Raw genomic sequence first — 24,787 nt, forward strand, 5'->3', positions numbered from 1 at the left:
TAACACTAAACCATAGTTTAATGAATCATGGTTTAGCTTTATGTGTGAACCAAGCCATTACCAACCAACCAGATGCAAGAGTACTAGAAGAAAGGACTTGAACACTTTGTAGGCTTTCCCTGAAACTCTGAGCCTAATTTAATACCTAATTCTCACTAATGTTTCTAGGTTGTACTACTTTAGACTAGATTAGGAGCTCTTCTGCACAAAGATGTCTCTTCACACTGCAATGTAGAAGGTGCTTTGGAGTTCTGGTAGCTATTTTGAATTAGAATCAATCATTCAGAAATACATGTTCTGATATGTTTCCATACGTGTTACATCTTGATATTCTACTCACTGAGTTGTTTGCAATGGCTGTAAAAAGCACCCAGGCTTATTTTATTTTATTCATTACATAAGAAGGGAAGAATAATTTGCACAAGACCATCTGTAGCCAGTAGTTTTTAACTCCAGAGCAAAGTCCCAAATCATCCACTGGACTGAACTTCTCTTTCAAGTTTTGTCTGGCCTGATAACCCACGCTAAGAAGTATCTTTTATAGAACTCTTATTTTCTAATCCCAACAGATCTCGCAATTTAAAATACCATATGCCAGATCTTATCAGCATTATACTAATATTGAGTTTTCATAGATTTCCTGTTTGAATCAGTTCGTAAAAACACCAGCGAAAGAAGGGGGGGGGAGGGCAAGGATTAAGTTGAATGTTTACTCTTCTACCAGCTCAGTCCATAACCTATTTATTTAGAACAAACTACTTCAGTCTACAATGATTTAATCCCATTTATAGGAGCACTGAGAAGCTCAACACTTCCAGGCCTTGTGAACCCAACGCTTGGGAGGAATAATTGCCACTGAAACCACACAGTAGCAGCAAAATTAGACTGTAACCTGAATCATTTACTCTGCTGTTTTGATCGCAGAAATTAGCTATACTAGGACCCTGCTGCGTAAGGGATTAAAGCGTTTAAATGCAAATGCAAATAATCTTAGCTGGGTTGCAGTTTATTCAGAAAAATTCTCAAAACTTTAAAATGCAGATAACATTTTTAAATGTCAAAAAACCCCTGTTCAAATACATACTGGCTCTTCAAAGGCCAAACTGAAGACATTTAGGCTACACGATCACAATAGATTAATTCATTAGAATAATTGTTTAAAATCATTTTTTTAATCAACTAAAAAGGTGTTCCCGATTAACCAGGTGACACATATATTAAAAATAATTAATTAAAACAAGGGCTTCTGCATACTGCAGGCACCAGGCACCATTTGGGAAGAGAAATTCCCCTTTCACTCTCAAACAGGAGAGAATGCCTCTTCTAAAATGCCATCTTTAAAAAACCCCAAGTAATGGTGCTGCTTTTCTTGAAGACTATTGCTGCATCACATGCAAATTTAATTCATTAAAATGGGTTTCATTAGCTCACTACAATTTTTTTAATCAGTTTACAGCTGTAGTACAACAAACAACTTGGGGAAAACATTGCATTTTAATGTTAACTGTGTATTTGGTTTATATGAATCAACAAGTGTGGTTAGCAGTGACAGGATCACAGCTTCATTGCAAATCAGTCAGCCACCAGAATAGTTTTGTGGCTCAAATGTGCAAGAACTCAAGGGGTGAGTGTGCTACAAGCATGGTGGTGCCCCAACCACTCTAATGGGTATAAATCAGGGTAGAGAATTCTAGCACTCAAGAAGTAAATAGTTGAGCATGTTCCCCAGCCTGTTCATACAAATAGGATGAGAATTGAATTTTCATACACTGTGGAACACTGTAAATATCTAGAATCTTAAATGAAGTAGAAGCACATTGCAGTTTTACAGATCAGCAACTGCATGAATAGCATTTTTTTTTTTAAAAATTGCTGCTCACAATAAGCAGCACTTTATAAAACATTATCAGCAAAATATGAAAACATTGTGTGTGTGTGTGTGTGGTGCATTATATATAATAAAAATAAATACTGAAAAATATGCCTTCTAAAGCCAGTACTTAAAAATAAAACCAGCGAAGTGATTATCTAAGCACCAAAATAAAGAGGAGAGCAGATAGAATTTTGTGGCCCAAAAACCATACATTCTGTAATTTAAAAATCGCCAATTGTAATTAGTGATTAAAACATGCATATATTTACTTCCATGTTTATTTTCATACAACCCCCCCTCCCCCCCCAAATGTGGGTGTTTCCTTCCATTTCTTTCCCTGCTTGGAGCTAAGAAGCTGAGGGGCAAAAAGGTAAAGATCCTTGTGAGCAGGAAGTGCAGAGCCAGAGGAACAAAAACTGGGAAGATGCTGTTCATGGATGTAATATTAACGGATGGGTCTACTCTATCATTCAAGCCCTAAGTGGTAGCAGGGTGGTTCAGACTGCACTAGACGGGCAGGAGCAGTGAGAGAAGGAACTAGATTTTACTGGGCAGTCTACAAGCCTCAGTAATTGTGTGTGTGTGTGTGAACACAAGAAGTGCAATTTGACCCACGCTTTCTGTGTTCACACGTATCGTTGACACCTGCCTCTTCATATCTCATTTCTACAGCTCCAGATACATGGGGACACAACAGTATTGCAACCTGCCATGATTAAAGCCCTCCCCCATTGCCCTGTAATAAACACTAATCAGACACTATTCAGCTTCAAAGCACTTAGTCCATGGGTAGGCATACTAAGGCCTAGAGGCCGGATCCGGCCCATTGTCTTCTAAATCTGGCCCGTGGATGGTCCAGGAATCAGCGTGTTTTTACATGAGTAGAATGTGTCCTTTTATTTAAAATACATCTCTGGGTTATTTGTGGGGCATAGGAATTCATTCTTTCCCCCAAAAAATATAGTCCAGCCCCCCACAAGGTCTGAGGGACAGTGGACCAGCCCTCTGCTGAAAAAGTTTGCGGACTCCTGACTCATAGCTGTCAATGTTTCCCCTTTTTTAAGGGAAATTCACTTATTCCGAATAGGATTCCTCGCAAGAAAGCTATGCCCTGACTTAGTAGAAAGAGTCCATACTGAGTCCCTACCTCCCCACCACATTCATGAGAACTAGAAACTTGCCTGTTTTTAAAATGAAAATTTAGATTTATTTTTTCAAGGAAGAGGTGGCTGCAAAATGCAGTGAATAAAGGCACACTGAAGCGCACTCCTTTCTCAAAAAAGCACACACCCCAAAAACACAGAAGAAGAAGAAAATAGAAGGTGGGGAGACGCAGAGAGCTCCGGCTGAGTCAGAAGAGGTTAAGAATCCGCTCCGCCTCTTCCACTTTGCCTTACAATCCTTTTAAGGGAGACTTGAGCTCAGGACATCTGGAGTTCAGGAAAAACAGAGAAGAACTGGGAAGATGAATAAAGGCTCATCACAGTACACAAAAGAACACAGCGAAAAGAAGCCTGGGTTTGGGCATTCTTGTCTGGCAAGGCAGGCAGGCAGGAAGGCTAATGAAGCATTTGCAATATGGGACGTTTGCCAGTGTAACAAAGAAGATGTGCATCAGCTCTGCAGATGTGCCAAAGCCCCCAGAGCAAAATAATGACATAATCACCATAAGTGTCACAGGCCAGACTGTACACAAGGTGACATGGGAGGGAATAAATAAGAGTCTTTAGAGGCATCTAGTACACACATGGGGGGTGGGGGGTGGAATAACCATTCCTCACTATTGTCGCCGCCACCAGGCAGTTTGGGAGAAGTCAGGAGCATAATGTAGAAGGCAAGCAAAAGAAATCTTCAGCAGGCCAAAGCCGGCACAACTAGCTGTGCACTTTCTCCCCCTTCCACCTCTTGCTGATTTCTTAATTCCCCTTGCCCTCATTGCATGCAAAGTGAAATGTCAGCAACGCTCTACAGTGTCTGGCAAGCTCCTTTTTGCAAGAAGAGGCGAAGAAGGGAAGAAGAATGGGGGGGGGGGCCGTAAAGGATTGGTAATAACCACTACGTCCAACACATATCAAAGACCCACTATAGACTGCAGCTGCTCAAATGATCTTCAAATGATTGATTTAAATAAGAATTATACCTCTATCTATCTATCTATCTATCTATCTATCTATCTATCTATCTATCTCCTCTTCAGAATTTGTCAGGGGAGGGGAATGCAAGCCAGATTGCACATTAAATATGGCAACCATTCAGTACACGTTGTGAAATTGTGACTTCAATATATTTAACATGGGCATGAGCCATCCACAGCAAGACATTTTCAAGGCCACTGATTTCAGTAAAGAAAGATTTAACCACGGTCATAAAATCATAGAATTGCAGAGTTGGAAGGGACTACAAGAGCCATCTAGAACAACCCTCTGCAATACAGGAAACTTTTGTCCAATGTGGGGCTCAAAACCCATGACTCTGAGATTAAGGGTGTCATGTTATGATTCTACGATTTTATGCTCTACTGACTGAGCTGTAGCAAAGAATGTCTTTCTTCTTCCTCATTGCTCTATACTGCTCCTCGGTGCTACTGTTTTGTTTCATTGCCGTCCGTTGTTTGGTGGTTTCAGTTTCTGGTTCCAATGTAAATTGCACTTGTTTTAATTGGGACATTTTCGGTAACCTGTTTGGGACTATTCATTGAATGGCTGGTGAGAAGTACAATTAATTAAAGTGCATAATATTGACTGGATGTGCAAAATGTTCTCTCGCCTCACCCCATCACTATTCTCTCTTACTCCAAGAGTACAGGATTGCACAGGGCACATATTCAAACGGATTTTGAAAAAAACGTAAAGTGTAATAGTAGCTAAGAGTATGACTTGAGAGTTTCAAAGTCCAAATCTCTCGTTATTCGCAGTACAATCCCATGTTTACGGAGAAGTCAAGTCCCTTTGTTTTTCAACGGTACTTCTGCCCCAGTTTAAGAGTTTGTGGGATTGTAGCTCTATGAACCACTGGAGAACCTGAGGCAAGCCACAACCGTAGCCTACATCTGTAATGTAGGGATAATATCTGCAGCATTGATTCAATGACTACTGGGATAATATATCTGAAGCACTTCGTATTTATAGAGAGCAGAACCCTTCCAATGCTTTACTAGAAATATACAACTTATTAGCAGCTACTCCCAGGGTACTGTTCTGCACTAAGAAAGGAAATCCCAACAGCTTTATGAATATGCACACAGTTTTTCTCCCGGTGGTACCTGTCCCCCAAACTCTTTGCTGTGGCAGTCTCTATCGACACAACTGGGAATCAATAAATAAGAACCTGCTTGTGTTCGTTAAGTACTGCAAGTCGGCATCTTCTAGGAGAGACTCCAAGCGAAGCTCTTTTCTTCAACATGGCCCTTTTCATCTGGGTCTAATGAAAAATTCATCAGATTAACTTTAAATTTTTATGATCCCTTAATTGCGTAAGCTGTGTCTGCTTCACCTACAGCAGACCCTCCAAGTGTCCCTATTTTCCAGGGACAGTCCTGGATTTACAAAAGCCATCCCAGTTTCTGATTTGATCCTGGAATGTCCCGCTTTCCCTTAGGGTGTCCCTATTTACATCGGATAAATGTTGGAAGGTATGGAGTTGTGTCACCCACGAAGCAAAGGAGATGAGTAACTATACAACCTTTAAAAGACATCTGAAATCAGCCCTTTATAGGGAGATTTTTTAAATGTTCAATATTTTTATATATGTTGGAAGCCACTCAGAGGGGTTGGGGCAACCCAGACAGATGGGCGGGGTATAATAATAATAATAATAATAATAATAATAATAGAATAGGATGTCCCTATTTTCATCAGAAATGTTAGAGAGTTTGCTACGGTGTTGTTTTTAAAATAATGATAATAATACTGATGATGATGATGATACAAACTTGTTTCAAAAGGTTTTTGCATAAGAAAGTTAATCATTATAAAAGAAGGATCTGAGTAACCCAGTTGGTTTACTTACAGTGCAATCCTACTCAGAGGAAAATTGTCATTGTGTTAAATGGAGTTTACTTCTGAGGAAGTGAATAGAGGATTACATATGTGGGGAGTGACATTTTTCACAGCTGCTTCACTTATATTATGATTATGTGAGCTTCAACCAAGTGTTTAGAACTCTACAGACATACAAAGTTAATTAAATTAATGGAGAGATTGTACGGTAGATAATTTAGTGCCATATTCCCTCCCTACCACCTCGGTTTCTTTGTATTAAAAACCCTTATATTGTTACTTTGATTAAAATAGGCAATGCTCTGTTCTGTGTACTTTCCCTACATCTTCTAACTAAATCTTTGCTTACTATATCATTAGGGAAAACAACAGAACATGTATATCATTTTGTTTTACAGAGCCTAATAATTATGCCACAGAGGATTCTAAATTAATCACAGACGGTAAAACAATATTAATAATCTGCTCGGCAAACGCCAGCTTCTTTGCTCTTTGATAGATATTATTAGGCTATTACAATTTTAATTAGGCACACATTTCTCAGGGAGCCTGAAGTGGCACACCATTTACCATAAAGCTATGTAAACCATATCATTAAGGCAGCGGCAGCCAGTGTAGTTCCCTCTAGATGTTGAACTACAATTCCCATCATCCCTGACTAGTGGCTGGGGCAGATGGGAGTTGTAGTCCAACACCATCTAGTGAGAACCACACTGCATTCCCTGCCTTAATTAAATACCAGAGTTAACATAGCTTTAGTTATTTTGACACCAAAAACTGACAGGCCGTATTTGTTTACTTATTTACAACAGCAATGGATTGAGCAAATGATTTTCCATCTCCACTCACCATCTCCATGCAAGTTACAGATAGGTAGCCGTGTTGGTCTGCCATAGTCAAAATAAAAAAAATCCTTCCAGTAGCACCTTTAAGACCAACTAAGTTAGTTCTTGGTATGAGCTTTCGTGTGCAAGCACACTTCTTCAGATACACTGAATATCTCCATGCAAGTTAGCTTAGTCATGAGGTTCGACCAAGGCACTTAACATTCCCAACTAGCCAACTCAATGGAGGCCCCTAACATTTACAGTTTCACAAAGCAAATTTGTGATGAATCTGGAGCTAGGAAAATAGGATGCTGCTTTATATCAGGTCAGGCCATTAGTCCATCTAGCTCAGTATTGCTGACACTGACCGACAACAATTCTCCAGTGCTTCAGACTGGTGACTTTGCTGGCCCTACCTGCAGATGCTGTGGACTGAACATTCTGCATGCAAAACAGATGTTGCACCACTGAATGATGAGTTCTTCCTCAGGTGAAATACCTAAAGAATTTTGAGGATACCCAAATTTTGAAAGGATAGCAAAAGATGTTCTCTGTGTGTGTGTGTGTGTGTGTGTGTGTGCATGTGTGCATGTGTGCGTGCGCGTTTACATATCTTTAATACTGTATAGGACAACAGTTTGCCACAGACAGAAACAAACATTTTATTATTATTTTTAAAAACTAGACATTTTCAATACTATTCCATCAGTATTTTCCTTAAACATTTCCCCTTCATGTGTTGCTGGCTGTTATGGTGGAGATAAAAATGAATTTAAACTGGAAATATTCTCGTATTTGTCAGTGCAGGGTCTTAAAAGTTTTTTCCCCCTATAGGTAACTGCAACCCTTACTTCAAGCTAATGACGGGGCATTATTGGCGGGCAGGGGGGATCAGGGCCCCCGAGCCCTAATCATCATCATATCATCATCATCTTATTTATACCCCAGCCACCCTGGATGGCTTCCAACACGCATAAAAGCATAATAAAAATTAAAAACTTCCTGATATAGGGCTGCCTTCAGATGTCTTCTAAAAGTTGTATAGTTCTTTATCTCTTTCACATCGGATGGGAGGGTGTTCCAGAGGACCTTTTGCACTGAGTCCCATGTCTCCTCTCTATGCTACCCTTTTCTCCCCAACTTATTTTTTTCAAGAAACAATGCCCAACAGACCTGTGAGCAAAGCACAGTGCCGTTGAGGCACCACCCACCATCTTAATTTGCTCAGAGACCTAAATCTGCACCTAAATTAGCATACAGTCATACCTCATGTTAAGTCCGCTTCATGTTACGTTCTTTCAGGTTACGTCCCGCGGCGACCCAGAACTGCCGTAAAGGGTTACTTCTGGGTTTCGCCGCTCGTGCATGCGCAGAAGCGCAAAATGACGTCATGGGCAGAAGCAGTGAATCGCAACCCTCGTGTGCGCAGACGCACCACTGCGGGTTGCGCTCTTTTCATGTTGCGAACGGGCCTCCAGAACGGATCCCATTCGCAACCATAGGTACCATTGTACACAACTTCCATGCATGTGCCCCGAGTTGTTCAAATACCTAGCAATTCCCCCCGCAGCCAGCTAATGAACCCACGTTTTCTGCATATGGATCCATAGCTGTCTTCCTTTTTAAAACTGTGCATGGCTAAAAAAATGAAAGCCGTGATGCAAACCTATGCAAGCTTGCTCGGAAGAGAGCCATGCTGAATTCAACAAAAATCCCTCCTGCATTAAATGGCTACACCAGTCTACACCAACCTGATGCCTTCTAGATGTTGTTGGACTATAGCTCCCGCTGTGCCTGATGGGAGTTGTAGTCCAATCACACCTGGAGGGCTCTGGGTTGGCCTAGGCCGCCATACAAGATTGCAGCCGATGTGCATAATGATAACTTTTTTCATGCGCTTTGACAGGCAGGCAGGCGGGTGGGGAACGGGAGGCGGGGAGAAACGCTATTAAATTTCCCAAAGAATTAGCAGAATAGCTCTGCTAGAATGTATATGGCATTAAAGAAGAGAGAGAAAGGGTTCTGAAAAGGCTTGTCAGAACTTTTCCGAGCCCATTTCATCCGCCTCCGGCGGAAGCACAATGATCGGGCTCTTGTCAGAGCGCCACAACTGCCACCTGCGGACCTTAGAAGGAGCGGCTGCTCTCTGCTCCCATTGATAACCCTTTGTGGTGTGAAGGGGAGAGGGAAAAGAGCCGAACGGAGGAGAACTGAAGGTCAGACAATAGACGTTGCTGCACACACTGTCTCTGAACTTTCCTCATCTCTGAAGGACAATTAATTATCAAAGCCTTTGGGGCAGGTCGAAGCAAAGGGAAAGCCTACTGCTGGCCCAGCACTCCAGCCGTTTCGCTCTCTGTGTTTGCTAAATGGCCCAGCCTGTTGGAAAGCTAAAGTAGCAGCCACCAGAAACAAGGCAATAGATTGCATCTAGGGGTGGGTGGCTAGGAAAGTGGACGATTCCTAGCTAGATATAGTGTGCGCGAGCTTGGCCTTGTATCGTTCTATTATCACCGTGGAATTATCCACACACACACACAAAGCAGGCAAGGGCAATTGCGCCCCTTCTTCCCCGCCAAAAAGCCACAGGGTAGGTTGGAGTCAGGAAAAAACGTCCTCGCCGTGGTGCGTTAAAAAGGATGGTCCTTTCTCTCTCTCCCCCACCCCTTCTCTCCGCCAAATCACTTCACAGAGGCAGAAAAACAGACAAACACAAAAGAGTTTGAGACTTTTTCTCCGACATTAAATAGAGTAACTGATAAGGTCAGACATATGATACCTAAAGACATGAATCTGTGAACTCTTGAAGTCAAAGGACCTCTCTGTGCAAAGGAACAATCTTTCAAAGGAAACAGATCACAGAACTCCACTGAATCCCCTTTAAACTTTATGAAGCAGGAGGGGAAAAAGCTCTAAGTAAGGAAGCCTGACAGAAGAGCCTTGAACTATTTTCTGAAGGAAAGATGAGACCCTCACTAGGCTGCCACAAAACATCTTTTTTTTCTCTCCTAAAGGCTCTTCTGAACTTTGATATGTGCCAAGACACCACTATTGAAAGCTGTATAATTATGTGCTATAACCACTGTAGAAAATGCTTTGTTCACCTCAACAAAGAACAATAAGCAAAGTAAAGTGACATTACACTGTATCTTTTTCTTTAAGAATGTTGAGAGAGGTCACTGTACATTATAACTAATAGAGCTGTTGAGTAAGGAGGTTTAAAAACTTCATCTTGCTGTGCTTAAATGTAACTCAATGGGGGAAAATAGTCAGAGGGAGCTATAAAATCTAATGACATTAAATCAAATAGCCCGCACATCATTTCGGGCCTATCTCATTGTCGTAGCAAACACCTTGAATCCAAGGGGGATAAATATCAAAATGAGAGTTTCCTGACTCAAAAACTACATATACCCTCAATTGCCATGCCTGGTTCAGCTGATTAAATACTTCCTGAACCAGGAACAACAATTGAATGTATAATTATTATTAGGGGTCCACACCAGGTTCATTAACAATTAAAAGTGGCATTTACAATATTGTTACAGCCCACTTTATACTTGCATAACTTTTGCAAATGAATTTAATAAAATGAGATATACTGGCTGAGCTGAGGGAAACTGTCTTCCTGAAGGATGTTTTCATACTTTTTAAAGAAATAAAAATCAACATTGTTTAAGATGCAACGAGATAGCTACGACGTCTCTATATTTTTAATGGAAAATAGAGGAAAAGAGTTCTACCACGAATCCCATTCTGCAATCTTTCCATTCATTGATTTTGGATATAATTAATCAGTCCAGCAGGAATATTTTAATTATTTTCAAACCCCAATGTTTAAGTTTCAAATTCTTCTGTTGCACATCAGAGGAATTAGAGCTTATTATGAAATAATAATAATAATAATAAATGTGCATGGGGAAATAAGACTGCTATCAAATGTCTGAAGAATACATGTATCCAGGCATTTTCAATATATAACAAAGTGCAAATGAAGTCTTATTATTCCTATTGCAAAGTGGAAACTAATGTCCTATCATTGTTGCAGCCGCATCAAACTGATGCATCTTTAAAACTGATGCCTCTCACTTTTTTGTTGCATACTTTAAAATAATATTTTTAGCCCTGGTAGGAGGTGTGGGAGACTGCATCCTGTTAGAACTTTCTCACTCAAAATGTGAAGCCTAGCTTTAAGGCATCCTTTGCACAGGCACTCAGCCTAGGTGGTACCAGCGGTTAAATGCACAGTGCTACATAGTTTTTGCAGCCTGCTTCCAGAATTCCTTCCTGTAGCACCTTAAAGACCAACTAAGTTAGTTCTTGGTATAAGCTTTCGTGTGCATGCACACTTCTTCAGATACATGCACACGAAAGCTTATACCAAGAACTAACTTAGTTGGTCTTTAAGGTGCTACAGGAAGGAATTTTTTTATTTCGACTATGGCAGACCAACACGGCTACCCATCTGTAACTGCTTCCAGAATGTTTGCAACAGTATTGCTGGTAAACATGCCGTGGATGTTAGAAGTCAGAACCACAACCAATTAATCAACTTCAGCTAATTTTGACCCGTTGTTTCATTAGGGTAAAAGTCGCTTACAGATTTCACAGGGATCTGTCTGAGGCTTTAACCAAGCAAACTAAAAGGGGGGACAGCATGAAATGCTCTACAGTCTATATGTGGATTGTTGTTAACTTTCAGACTTAAAGCAAAATAGTACGTACATTATATAATGGGTAGAACAATCAGCAGTTTGGCATTTTAGTTAATGCTAGGTTACATGTATTGTATGGGGGGGCAAGTGTGAAGATCAGCATCGATAGGCATGACTTTAGAAAATGATACACTTGAAAGATTATAGAATTGTGAGAGATCCGAGAAATAATAGCGCACTGTCGTTGGTTAGACAATGACCAGCCCACAATGTTACATCTATTCTTTTACACCTAAGTTTCCAGTCTTTGGGGGCCCATGACAGATTTGAAGTTTTGAGAGGGTGCCACACCCTCTTCCTTCTCTTCCCCCTCCCTTTGGTAATTCCACACAGACACACCCCTCCCTGACACAGAGAGCAAGCGCACGCACACTGGGCTTTCCTGTCGGCTCTGAAGGTCTACGTTGGTACAGTCCACAGTAAAAGTCACAGAGCTGGTGCTTACCAGCGCTACCAAAACACTGATGAAGTTACAGGCAAAGATTGTAACGGATCTTCACAAAATTTACACATGATGAAAACCAAAGCACCAAGACATTACAGGACACCTCTGGATGCAGAGGTAACCAATGATTTGGTGGTAGTTTTCAGAGTAACCCTTGTAAAAGTTATGAGGATACATGCCTTGTATTCATGTTTTTGAGTCATGGCAGTGCTGGAAAACACCAGTCATTGGGGTTTTTTTTCCATTTCAGTCAATGGATACAGATGTTTCTGTTATATGATATTGAGAGGATGAAAAAAACACACAATTTCAAGAGACTCTGTTTTACTGCAGCTAATCTGTGTGTGTGTGCGTGCGTGCACACACACTCTATTTCTTTCTCCTCAATCCCCTACAGATCTCACTTTTTCTCTCTCTGGTTCTCCCTTAGTTATTCCATTTTCCTGCCTGAGCATCCAATATTGCTCCCATTTCTCTTCTCTTCTCTTGGCCATTCAACTTCCTTTTCAGCTACTAATCTGAACATTGGAAAACACACACAACTAGAAAATGAAGTGGAAAAGTGTGGCCCTTTTTCAACCTCCTCCTTAAGTTCCCTTTTTTGGAGGGGGCTGAACCTCTTCCCCCATCACAAGACACAGGGAGCAATGAGGAAGGGGGAGGGCTCAGAGATTTTGTGAATACCTAGAAAAGTCCTCAAAGATGGTATTGTGCCCACAAGAACCCCTTTGGTGGTTATAAGCTTACAAAGGTATCCAGGATGCAAAGGTTTATACATGACAACCACAGTTTACTAGTCAGGCTACTGCAACTCTCTAGCTTATATTTGAGAGAACACAAGTTCACATAGTGCAAGTTTCTGGCCCACAACATTTAAAAACAAATGTAGCAAATAAGTACACCTAGGAATACATTAACTGATTTTGCTAGGCTAAAATCCTAAATTACAACCTCTTAAGGAAATGGAACTAGGTATGACAATGAAGTTATGGATAGAGGCATAGTTTGAATACAACACCAAGCCATCGTTTATTAAATGATGGCTTATTTGCATGTCTGACTCATGCCAAGAGGCTGAACTATAGTTGGGTTACCAAACAATCTACCCACTGAATCCATGATTTGCTGTTGGCTTGCAAATCTCGGTTTATTTTAACTATGGATTGATGTTACATGCAAACCCAGCACTCTTTCTTAACTATGGCTTGTTTGGCCACCTTTACCCAGACACTCACCTGACTACAAAAGTACAAGGCAAGAGCAGATGAAAAAAGACTTTGGAGAAACAAACCATGGGTTTATTTGATTGTCTGTAGGAACCCATGATCTGTTAAACAAACCATGGCTTAGTGTTATGGGCAAACCAGGCCATTTGACAGGAGAATTCTAGTGAAAGGGAATGTACATGTCCCCATTATGAATCTGTTCCTCCCTCTTCCTGACCACCTCTCTGCTTTTCCAGAAATCCCAGATCTCATTACTATGCCCTTCAAAATAAAAACTCAGCCATAAGATTTCACAGCAGTACATCGGCAGAGTTTTGATTTTTACATCAACAGGTAGAGCACCTTTTTTTGGTATACATAAGATGCCAGGTTCAATCCCTGACATCCCCAGTTAAAAATATCACAGAAGGCAAGGCTGGGAAAGACCTCTCCCACAGAGATGGATGAACCAATGATCTAACTTAGTAAAAGGCAGGTTCATACATCCATCACTGTGGAATTTAGGACTTTTCAGCTTACATTTCTAAGTAATTGCTTATGAAAGGCAAACAGAAACTACCCACTTGTCAGAGATTACAGTGACTGAAAAACTATTTATGAAAGTATATCACAATTTATTGTATTCAAATCTACTACGAATGTCCATATTATAAACAACAGTGCTCGTAAAACAGGTGCATCCTGTACTGGCTATACTGTCCACTTTTTAGTTCGTGCATTCTTATTGTATATATTTATTTCTAATTTCAAACACCATGCGTGCTGCAGTGTATCAGGAAGCCCCTCCATTGAAAGCCTTCCACCTCTCGCTTCAATGCAACTGGCAGCTTCTAGGGGCTCATGTAGCAGACACTTCCATTGAATAGGGGAGGGTAGACTTTGCAAGGAATACCTGCACACACTGGCAATCACTGAAACAAGGTGATGCTTGCACAACTAGCATCCTTAGCTGCCTACCTTTTGGCTCCAAGGATCCTCCCAGCATGTCTCACAAGACCTTTCAGCTGTCTCTCTCCATAAAATTAACACTGCAAGCCTTGTTCAGGGGTTTTGCATACAGTTAATACATACACAAGTGGGGAAGTGGTGCCACGCCAAATCTGCACAGAAACCTATAGGGATATAGAACATGATCTGGAGCCTTGAGCAACCAGGGTTCCAGATTGCAAAGGTTCCCTTCCTTCAAATGTTTGCACAGCACTGTATGCATCAATGTCCAGGTGAAGGGCTACTAAGCATGGCCCCTCTCCTCACTCACCTGTTTTCCTTCACTGTAAGCATAGTGCTTGCTATAGCATTTAGCAGGTTGATCCCCAATACCGTTTAATCCACAAACAATTAAATACAACAAGGCAGCAACATGTGGACCAGATATGTAGGTTCCACACTCTGTATGGTGTATGAGTCAGCCTTTGGCTCATCTTCCATACTGCATGTATAGCCTTTAAGCAGGTATACAGGCAAGAGTGCCTATGCAGGTTGGCTCTGGAGATGTGGTCCGCACCATGGAAAAGGGCTGGGTGACTGACATGAGCAAGTCCAATTTACACAGAATATATGCATAAGGGGAAGTTCATGAGTTTAGCTCCTGTATCCCACCATGGGCATAACTACATGCTTCTCACGGCACGTGATAACTGAGGGCCACATGACATGGGAGTTCTGCTATTGGATTTCCAGACACCTTCCTCCTCTCTCCTCAAAGCAGCTGCAGAAGGCCCTGATTTTTGTAAGACAGAATGGAGAGTTTAACTCTTGTTTTCAATGCCCGTTCCCAAATGCAAATCAACTTCCCAAAGCTACTTTTAGTTGCAAAGTAGAAGCATCCATGCATGAGTATTTATGCAATGTATCTATTTTATATCTAGGAGCTCACAGTGAACCACAACTGGTGTGGAATGCATGTTGATGGGGGTATGCAGCTAATTTGCTTCCCAAATGCCAATTGTGTATATTTTAAAGGGGGGGGGGGACACAGCAATTTACACAGGTACATAGGGTGGAATTCAACATAGTGCTAAGTGGGCTATGCCAGCACAGAACGAGGTCTGCTTGTGCAATGGGACTTCCACCTCTTACACCCCAACCTCTGGAACAGATTTAAAGAGTATGGGGAACAAAGCGAGAAAGGTCTCATTCACAAGTGGACCTCATTCCATGCACATAACAACTTGGTTGAATCCCACCAGTACATTTCACAATCACTTCTTTTATCCTCACATAAATTTGCCCAAGTATGAAATGCAATGGGGAAAGCTGCATCTAAGTGCAATTGGAACAAAGTGTAATTTGAACAAGTGCTCCTCATCTAGGTTGAGTTGATCTGCCACTCGCAGCCTACAAGCAATTAGATTTCTGCAAAATCCCAAAATGTTCAGTGGCCATTCACAAGTTTGATATGCTAGCCTACCTAATCTTTAGGTGGGCAAGGAAGTTGAAGATAAACTGGAACTGGTCCAGTGCTACCACTACATGACTGGGGGAAAGCCGGTGGGAGAACAAAGAGCTAAATAAATCCACCCTAACAATTAAATATTAAAACCAAATACTATATGTGCGTGTGTGACTTATGTAAGAAACCCATAGAAAGCTGCTGTCTCTTTCATGTTCTGATTCCCTTTAAAATATTCTCTGCAAACCATCCAGGATAAGTATGTTTCTATCGCATTTGGAGTGCATATCTAGAGGTCTACTTGCAAGTTCAATGGAGCTTTGTTCTAAGTGTGTTTAGAATTGCAGTCTTTAGATACTTGAGTTTAAAACATACTAGAGATTACGCAAACAGCACACATAGCTGCTGAGGTGTTTTTTGTTTTGTTTATTTAGGAGGGAGAGCTTCTATTTAATGTGTGCTGAAAACATAAATGAATTAGGGTGGTGTAGGATGCTCTCTATAAGTTACCATTTGTGATAAACAGTAACGTGCAAGGATGGACATATGAAAATCCTCCTTCCCCAGCACGCGTATCTTTAATTCATCAGAATGTAAGTTTTGCTTACTACTAAAGATGATTTGGTTCAGTTTTGTGTTGCAGCTGAGCCTAATGTGTTCACAATTTCAACTGACCTCCAATGACAGCACACAGAAACACAGAAACAAATTGGTACACTTCTTGCAAACAGAGAGAGATTACTCGTTCAGTCACCAAATCCTTCTGCAAGGTGTTTCAGCTACCTCTGGCTATGAGCCTGAGGCGATTGTGACAAATCTAAAGTAAGGAGGCATGAGGATTGTTAAGGATCTTATTTGAGTTCTGTTAACAGCTGCTGGCGGCTCCAAGGCATTGTGAAAGGAAGTCAGAAAAGCCAGCTCATATGTTAGAGCAAAGGCAGGCCCCAGCAGCTCCACAGTGGGTTGAGGATGTGTTTTGTATGAACTGCTGAAGGACATTCATGAGTCTAAAAAGCATGTGTGTTGTCCACAGGGACGCCGCTTGCACAATGTGTGATGTGGCTCTGGCAGGTGTATCTTGAGTAATAGATCTTAAGGAAAACAGGTTCCATAATTCGCCCAGAGTCCCTTCTTTTCTATGAGATTTTATCCCCATTTCTTCAATACGTTATGAATGTTAACTCCGTAAGAGGAAGCGAGCAGAAAAGGTTTAGGAAAATCCATTTAAATTATTTAAGATGAAAGGCATATCAGGCTTCAATTATATTAAAGGATCAGCAATAAAAGTATGAAGGGGAGGAACTCTGATGATGCTAAATATGGAAAACGCTCCATTTGCTCAAGGACTTCAGATCCAATTTCAACACCACAGTACATGTCATTTTTGCTTCAGTGCTAGTCACCTGGGCTGGCCGCTGATCAGGCAAGAATGCATACCTTCAGATTAAACGATATGCAGTAATGGCCTGTTCAGGTCCAGGTTTTCAGCCTAGTGCGTGGAGTTGTGGATAGCAGTCTTAAAGCTGCCATCCAGCTGTTTGTATGAATTAGGAATTTCATAGCCATGCATTTGAACACAAGTGAAAGGGGTTCTGTGTTATAAGAAATTAACTTATTGGGGGGGCAAAACTTATGCTGCAATCTCCAGATCAGATAATTGCAAACTACTGGGAACAATATACCATAGGTGTTATGTTGCAGCCTCAGGCTGCTCCAATTAAAAGCCATTTCCTCCATGCTTTAAACTGTGCAACATAGAAAGACTCACATGGGTAGCTCAAAGACAGAAAGAGGGCAACACAATATATAAATGCATATTAATGCTTTTACATTTTCAGACAGAGACGTGATTTATGAGAAGAGGCTCATATTGTGTACATATAACCCTTATTCATCTTCTGCTAAATTGTTATTAGGAGGGTGTCAAATGCACTTTCCTTTTGTATTTGTTCTTGGTTTCTTCAGAAGAAACTCCATCCAAGAGTAGTGTAGTCATTGGCCCACCAGAGGTTGCTGGACTCCAACTCCCATCAGCCCCAGTCAGCATGGCCCATAAAAGGCCAGGGACGATTGGAGCTACAGTCCAGCAGCATCTACAACAGGGTTTCCCAAACTTGGGTCTCCAGCTGCTTTTGGACTACAGTTCCAATCATCCCTGACCACTGGTCTTGCTAGCTAGGAATGGTGGGAGTTGTAGTCCGAAAACAACTGGAGACCCGAGTTTGGGAAACCCTGATCTAGAGGGATCTTCAGTAGCCAGGACCGCAAGGTAGGGCACACATTTGATAAAGAATAAGCCTGATGGGCCATGGCTGTTTTGTTTTGGCAACACATACTGAAATAAAAAGCTCTGGTGAATGAGTAAGAGTAGAAGTGAAATCTGCATCCTAACCTTCTGCGTACCTTTCCAACTGAATCACTTAGATGTGGTGATGATGGTGATGGCAATCACTTTAGAAATGCTTCAGAGCACGTTTTTGTACCTAGCGCAGTACTACTTCCATAGGGAAAGAAACAAAAGCCCTTGCCACCCCTTCTGACCACGCCACTGTGCAGCTTATACCAAACAATGTGGCCCATCCTTTGAGCAGATAATACCAACGCACTGCCACAAGGCTTCAATGCCACAGAGTGACAACTCCCAGAAGCCCCTCTCGCCTCATCCCTGCATCTGACAGTGCAAAATGCTTATCATCAGCACGGAGGAATTTGCCACCGTGGGGCTTACGGAAGGTCAGCAGGTTAGCAACAATCGCTTGCTGAGCCAAGGCCTCGGTGATTGGCTCATACCCGCTCATTGTTGGCCTGTAAGGAAGAGTTTCAATCAAAGCTGCCAATCCATGGGGTATAATCCAGAGACATTTAGATAGGCCTAGTCCCCGTTGATTTCAATGGAACCGAGACACAACTAAGTCGCGCTTTTGTTTGTTTTTGTTTCGCTCGCGAGCTGCGTTTTCTGTCCGGGTTGCAAAACGATTAGCTACAGTCAAAAGATCTCGAGTAGGGTGGCTTTTTCAAGAAAATAGCTCTTGAAAATGTAGCTGAAACGCAAGCAACCCAAATGCAGCGCTCTGCTATCGAGACAGAAAAGTTTCCTGCTTTCTGATAAGGCAGGCAAAAATGACCTTCTTCCCTTTTTAACAAAACATAGAACAAAACACATTAACATCATTCGCAAGGTGGGCACTGTAAAAGAAACAGTTTCCAAAATAAGTGAAAATGCATAAAAAGGGAGGGGGGGAAGAAAATTTCAATTATATGCATGCATAGAAGAGGAAGAAACCCAGAAAGGTCACAGCGTACCTCAAAGTCATTTGCCTTATTGTAGTGCATGTTGAGGGCTCTGTACAGCTCACAGTCTCTGGTTATGGACAGCTCTTCAGTGCTTGTTACCCCGTCGTTGATGGCTTGGCGTGCATACTTCTCCATCTGAATGTAGTAGAACTCACGGAAATTGCTAAACCACTTGATGAGCTGAGAGGTAATACATCTGTTGAACTGTGGAAATCAGAAGAGCAAGAAGGATTAGAGCGTTGACACGTTCTCTCTTTCCTCCCCATTTCACAACATCCTTTCTTACATCCACCCCTTCTCTTCCACCCGCCCCATAGCCAAGCTTCAAAAGCCTTTTTTAAACCCAAGGGGTAAAGAGGCTTGAGTGGTCGAGTCAAATGATAGAAAAATGCTGCACCAATTTTTTAAATGGGAAAGGACTGGATCTCGTTCCTAAGGTTGCTAAAGAGCACTGCTGTTCTATCAAGTTATGTATCACGCATAGAAAGCACTTTCAAATTTTGAGTCACCACTAGCAAACTTCTAGGCTCTTACAGGAGGAGATGTCCAGGACTTTCTAGGTTTATGCTGATGTATTTTGTCCGATATAAGAGATGAGTGGCCAAAACAGTAAAATGTGACTATGTCTTGCCCATTGAAGGCAATTATTTATGGAGCCACATATAAGATAGGTGGGGTTGCAATGTGTTTCCTGTTACGTAGTAGTTATTCCCCACAAATAAAAGTGTGAAATCAATTTAGAAAATATTTATGGGCAGGTGGTGTAACGGACATAAGTAACTTCAGGTTGGTTACATTTCAGTGTGTCGCATAGATCTGATGCAAAATTCCTTTCTCGTTCTATGTCAAGCTAAAAAGAATTCCCCTCTCTCTTTATTGCACACACTCTAAACAAAAATGGGGCCTTCCTATAGGGTTGCTCTCACTTTGCAAAAAATAAATTTAAAAATTTGCATGTGACTTGTAGGTGCTTATCATATCCTGAGTATCGAAATCCGCAAATCCTCCTTTAATCCCTAGGCATTCCATCCAGCAAATTTAAAGTTTTCCAGCTCATCCGTAAGATGGAGGAAAATGCACTGGATCCCTTTATTAGAAGTCAGAAGGTCAAGGTTAAAAGTGCCCACATCTCTCGGGACAAGTTTCCTTACTGTTCCTCTGACCTTTGAACTGAAGATGTCACCTAAGCTGCGTTGCAGCTGATCCCTTCTTATTGACAGCCCTTCCTACGTGTAAAGGACAGATGCAACTTAACTTGCCAAGTTAAAACCAATAAATCCATAGCTATATATCTGGCAGGCTGATATACTACCCCCTGCCTTTTGTCATCACAGGCATTCACTTCCCCCGGCCCCCAGAAAGAGATGTGCATTAATCAAAAATCAACAAAGAACACTTATCAAATGCTGGCCATGAGAACATCCAGGCCTCCAACAAGATGACAGCTAAAGTGTGCATTGGGGCTGTAATTACTACACAGAAAGTTGTTTCCATGCTAGCAAAGATAATAAACGAATGAAAATTTATGGCAGGGAATCTAAGTAACAAGGAAACAGAAGCAGGGAGACTGGTGTTTCTCCCAAAAGGCCAACTTGCATCATAATTGCCTTGCAGTTGCAAGGGTCCTTACAGATAATTGACCAGAAAATGATTAAGTCATCATCAAATCGCTTCTGCTTGCAAGAGTTCAAACATGTACTTAACCTATCCAAGAATTATATTTTCACTCTGTGTGTCTGCTCTGTCTCTATTCAGCCCTTGCGGGGAACCTGATTAAAAAGACAACTGAAGGACCCCCGTTATCTGATCTTCTGGTTACCGATTTCAATAGAACTTAAACCCATTACGATTTGCTGAACTTGGAGTTCTTTCCATTTTATCTCAGCAGTAAAATACACTGTCCAAATTTCCAGACACTGAGATAAGGACTACAGGCCCCCGTGACGGCTTACTGTTCCTTTTTAATTCTTTTAGAATAAGAAACAAAACATTACAAAATGATAGCAGGGTGTGCACTGGGGAATGAAAATTGCTTTGACATGGAGATTAGGCCCCTGCATTGTTACAAGACATTGTCTCATATGGGCAAGAGTACTGTAGAAGGGGAGGAAAATAGAAAGGGGATTCTTTTTCTAGAATGGTCATGAATGACCTAATGTGGACAACAACAACAAAAAGTAGGTGCGCATGTCATTATTTAGCAATAGGACAGAAAGAGAGATTTAATGCTTATTGCTGCAGCATGGAAACATCAGAGAAAGTTTTAATGTGGACAAAAAAAAAGTAAGACATGCAAAAATTACAGACATAAGCGCTTAAGGAACAAAACTAATCAGCTCGAATAGTATAGAAGCATTCGGAGAGTGAGTTAATTGTGCATACATACAAATGTGTGTGCAACACACACACAAACACAGAGACAAATGCCCTCTCTCGCCTCAACATTCTGGTGTAGATAAATCAGTCTTTTTAAAATTGCTAAACTTTAAAGAGTTAATTATTCCCCCCCCCCTTCTCTAGTGGAGTACAAGAAAAGGATCAATTGTTCTATAAAAGAAAAGCTCTGTAGTGTGTTAATGTGTTACTGCAAAAACTAATCGCTACAATAAAGAGTCTGTGTTTCCACAGTGTAAGAGTCTCTGTGACTTTGATTAATGCTTCCCACGGGATACCTCAGCCTCAATATGGGCTGAAGAAACTTCCTAAATATTCAATGAGCATGGTCAAAAGATGTATAAAACAAATCAATCTGACACCTTAATCTGGCTAGGCAGCAGTTGACTCAAGGGGTGGAGGGAATGAGATACATCATTTAACACTGCTGGGTTGAAAAGCCTGGAAGCGCCTGTTCTTCAAAGCTAAAATGACACTGAATCTGTTGTATTTAGTAGTCTTAGAATTATTAGCTTATACATTAAAATCGGCATCAAGTGGAGCGAAAGAAGATGATACAAGGAGAATCCTTTTTTGTTCCCACAATACCGACTCAGGAGATTTCCCCTTTCCCCCAGTTTAGGGAAAAAATTATAAGATGGTTGCATCTTATACAGCCTCACTAATGGCAGCTCCTTAAGTAAAGCAGCAGAAAAATCAAGGGTGAAATTTGGGTACGGTGATTCATGCATAAGCGATTCGAAAAATAAAAAAAATCAATGGGACAATTTCAAATAAACTAAGTAAGCAAGATTGATCCACAGAAATCAGTTTGGATTTATTTACAAACGAAAGATTTTTGGGGCTTATCTGTGTATGAAAAATATTTTATTCTTTTCAAATTAGTTAAATTGTCTTTTGGGGGGGGGGGGAGTAAGCTCCCTTGAGTACAAGACCAGCACAGAGCACTAAACTGGACTTTGTATATTTATTGTACAACGTATTAGGATAGATTGCAGTGCATGGGCTGGGTTCCAAAGAGCCCTTGTGTGTTTTCCAGGGATTCTGTTCCAACTATAGATTCACATGCCGCACTGGAGGCCACTCTGAATGATCTCTTGATTTTTTGGAATGGATTTTTAATGGGGCACATGGGGTTGTGGTGGAAAGAAGGACCCTGGAGGATGGGCTCCATCCATCCTTTCTTCCCTGATTGCATTAGTGTTAAGAGTGTTCCTTGAGGTTTTTTATAGGCACTGCTAATACAACAGAAAGAGTTCCTATTCTGCCACCGTACATTATGAAGTCCTTCCATTGGTTCTTCCTTCACATTAACTAAAAGCATCTGACCCAGAAATTTCTTCAAGACCTCTTTCTTATCTAGAAACATGAATAGCTACACTATCAAACCTACCATAGGTGCCAACTCCCTGAGGCCCTGGGTGCCCAAGCACCCACAAATTTCAGTGCCAGGGCCATGAGCGCTGGCATGGCACCCACGGCCCCAGACACACACAGTCACGGGGCTAAGTTGGCACTCCTGAACCCATTGGTTTTGGTCTTTGAGAGTACAGGCAACATTCTCATGCAGCTAAGTTAGACCAGGGTATCTCATGTTAGTCTAATTGTGTCTAGATTTTTTGGCTATAATGCATTATGTAAATTCATGCATTAAGTTGCATTGGGTTTCTCTTTCACCTGTCTTAACTATCGGCCTGTGTACATAGCAAATACTTAGGAAGTCAATTTATTGATCATTTACACCAAGGAGTTCAGTGGGACTAAAACCCCAACCTATTGTTCCAGCAGGGATATTTGGTAAGACTGGCATATTATGATCTATAATGTTTTGCTGAAGTAGTGATTCATACATGTTGTTCTGTATCTGCTGGCATGAACTTGTGAAAATTGTGAGAGGTTGTTTGTTTGTTTAAAGTTTGTTCGCAATCTTTTTAAAGCTTTCTTTTTTAAAGGGTGGTGTTCAACTATGTCTTAGAGTAGATCTACTGGGGCTAATAGCCACTGGACCCACTCTGAGTAAGAGTTGGTTGAATACCAACCAAAAGTTTGACACTAAAGTTTAGGCAAGCTGATTTTGAATTACTGTTGCCTCGCATGGTTTGGCTAATTAAATACTATAAGAAGGTGACTTGAGATGGAGGATACACTGATTTTTTTAAAATAGAAGAACTGGTTTAAAGTAAGTTGGGTCAACTGTCCAGACACAAGTTTATGGGTGACACCATGCCCCTTTGCAATTCCAGATGAAAGTAAACATGCCTCCCAAAGCATGCCATTATCACAGGGCCTTTCTCTTCTTTTATAAATAAAACTACCTCCATACACATGGAAAGAATCTACTCAAAAGGAGCTTGCAGGCCTCCCCCCTCCCCACAGAAAGCCTCTCCTCATTCCCACCCACATTTTCCTGACCTGTGCATGACACCTTTGAATGGCTAGCCCACAGAATGCTCCAGGTTCAATTCCTGGAATAGCCATTTGAAGAATATCAGGCAGAAGGGCTGTGAAGAGCTTATAGTGTTGTTGCTAGTCAATGTGAACAAGCCTGACTGAGAAAGGCCAATGGTCAATATTTTTCACTAGCCTTCCCCAACCTGGTGTCCTCCAGATGTTCTAGACTCATCAGAAAGACCCAGCCAGCCTGGTCAACGGTCAGGAATGAAAGGATTGCAATCCAAAACATCTGGAAGGAACCAGATTGGGTACTGCCTTCTTACACCCTATTTGCAGTAAGCAGTAGTATTGGTCTTATTCCACCAGACTACTGTACCAGTATTCTGTCTGGCTAAGACTGAAGACATCAATCTCCTTTCTTGAGATAAGTAACCCTTTCCCATCTCCTGACATTTTTTTTTTAAAAGGAGCTCAATGCAAAAAGAGAGAGAGAAAATTATGTGCACAATTCCTACAAGCGTCTACTTCGCAGCTTTCCTAAAATAAACATTAACCCAGCCCGGATCACACATTCAGCCCAACCAAATTTACAGAGCAGGTTAAAGGAGAGGCTGACTTTACCCACCATGAAATAAAACATTCCAAAAATATTAAACGTGGAAACCCACCCTCCAACCCCGCTCCCCCAAGAAAAGAGGAATGTATCTAATATTTACATCTACTGGTGTGTGGTGTTGCTGACCCCGAATGGCTGTTGCCTTCCACCACGGAAGTGGCTGCCTTTCAGTGGTGGGTGAATGATCCCTATATTGGCTGTTTGTAAAGCACTTTGGGCTTCTTCTGGATGAATGATGCTATATAAATATAAGGTGGCATAACATCAAAATATTTCATATCACTCGGCAACATCGCAAGAAGACCGACTTCGGCTGTCACATGCTGAAAAAAGACAACAGGCACTACATACTAGCGAGACTTTTTTCTTTTCTGTAGGGCTGCCTACATCAGCATCCACCAAAGCAGGGCTTCTCAAACTTGGGCCTCTAGCTCTTTTTGGACTACAATTCCCATCATCCCCGATCACTGGTCCTGCTAGCTAGGGACAATGGGAGTTGTAGTCCAAAAGCAGCCGGAGACCCAAGTTTGCGAGACCCTGGAGCAGAGAGAACATCAGAGAGAGCCTTTAGGAGGATTCCCTCGAGCCATACTGCGGTCAAGCTGCACCAATG

The 24,787-nt window shown here is 41.4% G+C and overlaps 1 protein-coding gene across 1 annotated transcript in view; it reads right to left on the minus strand.

Moving 5' to 3' along the window:
- Nucleotides 1–24,787, minus strand: part of PROX1 (prospero homeobox 1) — a 318,666-nt gene that overhangs the window by 31,756 nt on the left and 262,123 nt on the right. The window contains exons 5-6 of the mRNA XM_081000513.1: nt 24,275–24,412; nt 18,780–18,974 (exon numbers count right to left, since the gene is read on the minus strand). Of these exons, the coding sequence (XP_080856639.1) occupies nt 18,780–18,974; nt 24,275–24,412 (333 nt within the window). The remainder of the gene's footprint in view (nt 1–18,779; nt 18,975–24,274; nt 24,413–24,787) is intronic.

This window comes from Podarcis pityusensis (genome assembly GCF_964106645.2).
Source record: "Podarcis pityusensis genome assembly, chromosome: 3".
Classification (NCBI taxonomy): Eukaryota; Metazoa; Chordata; class Lepidosauria; order Squamata; family Lacertidae; genus Podarcis; species Podarcis pityusensis.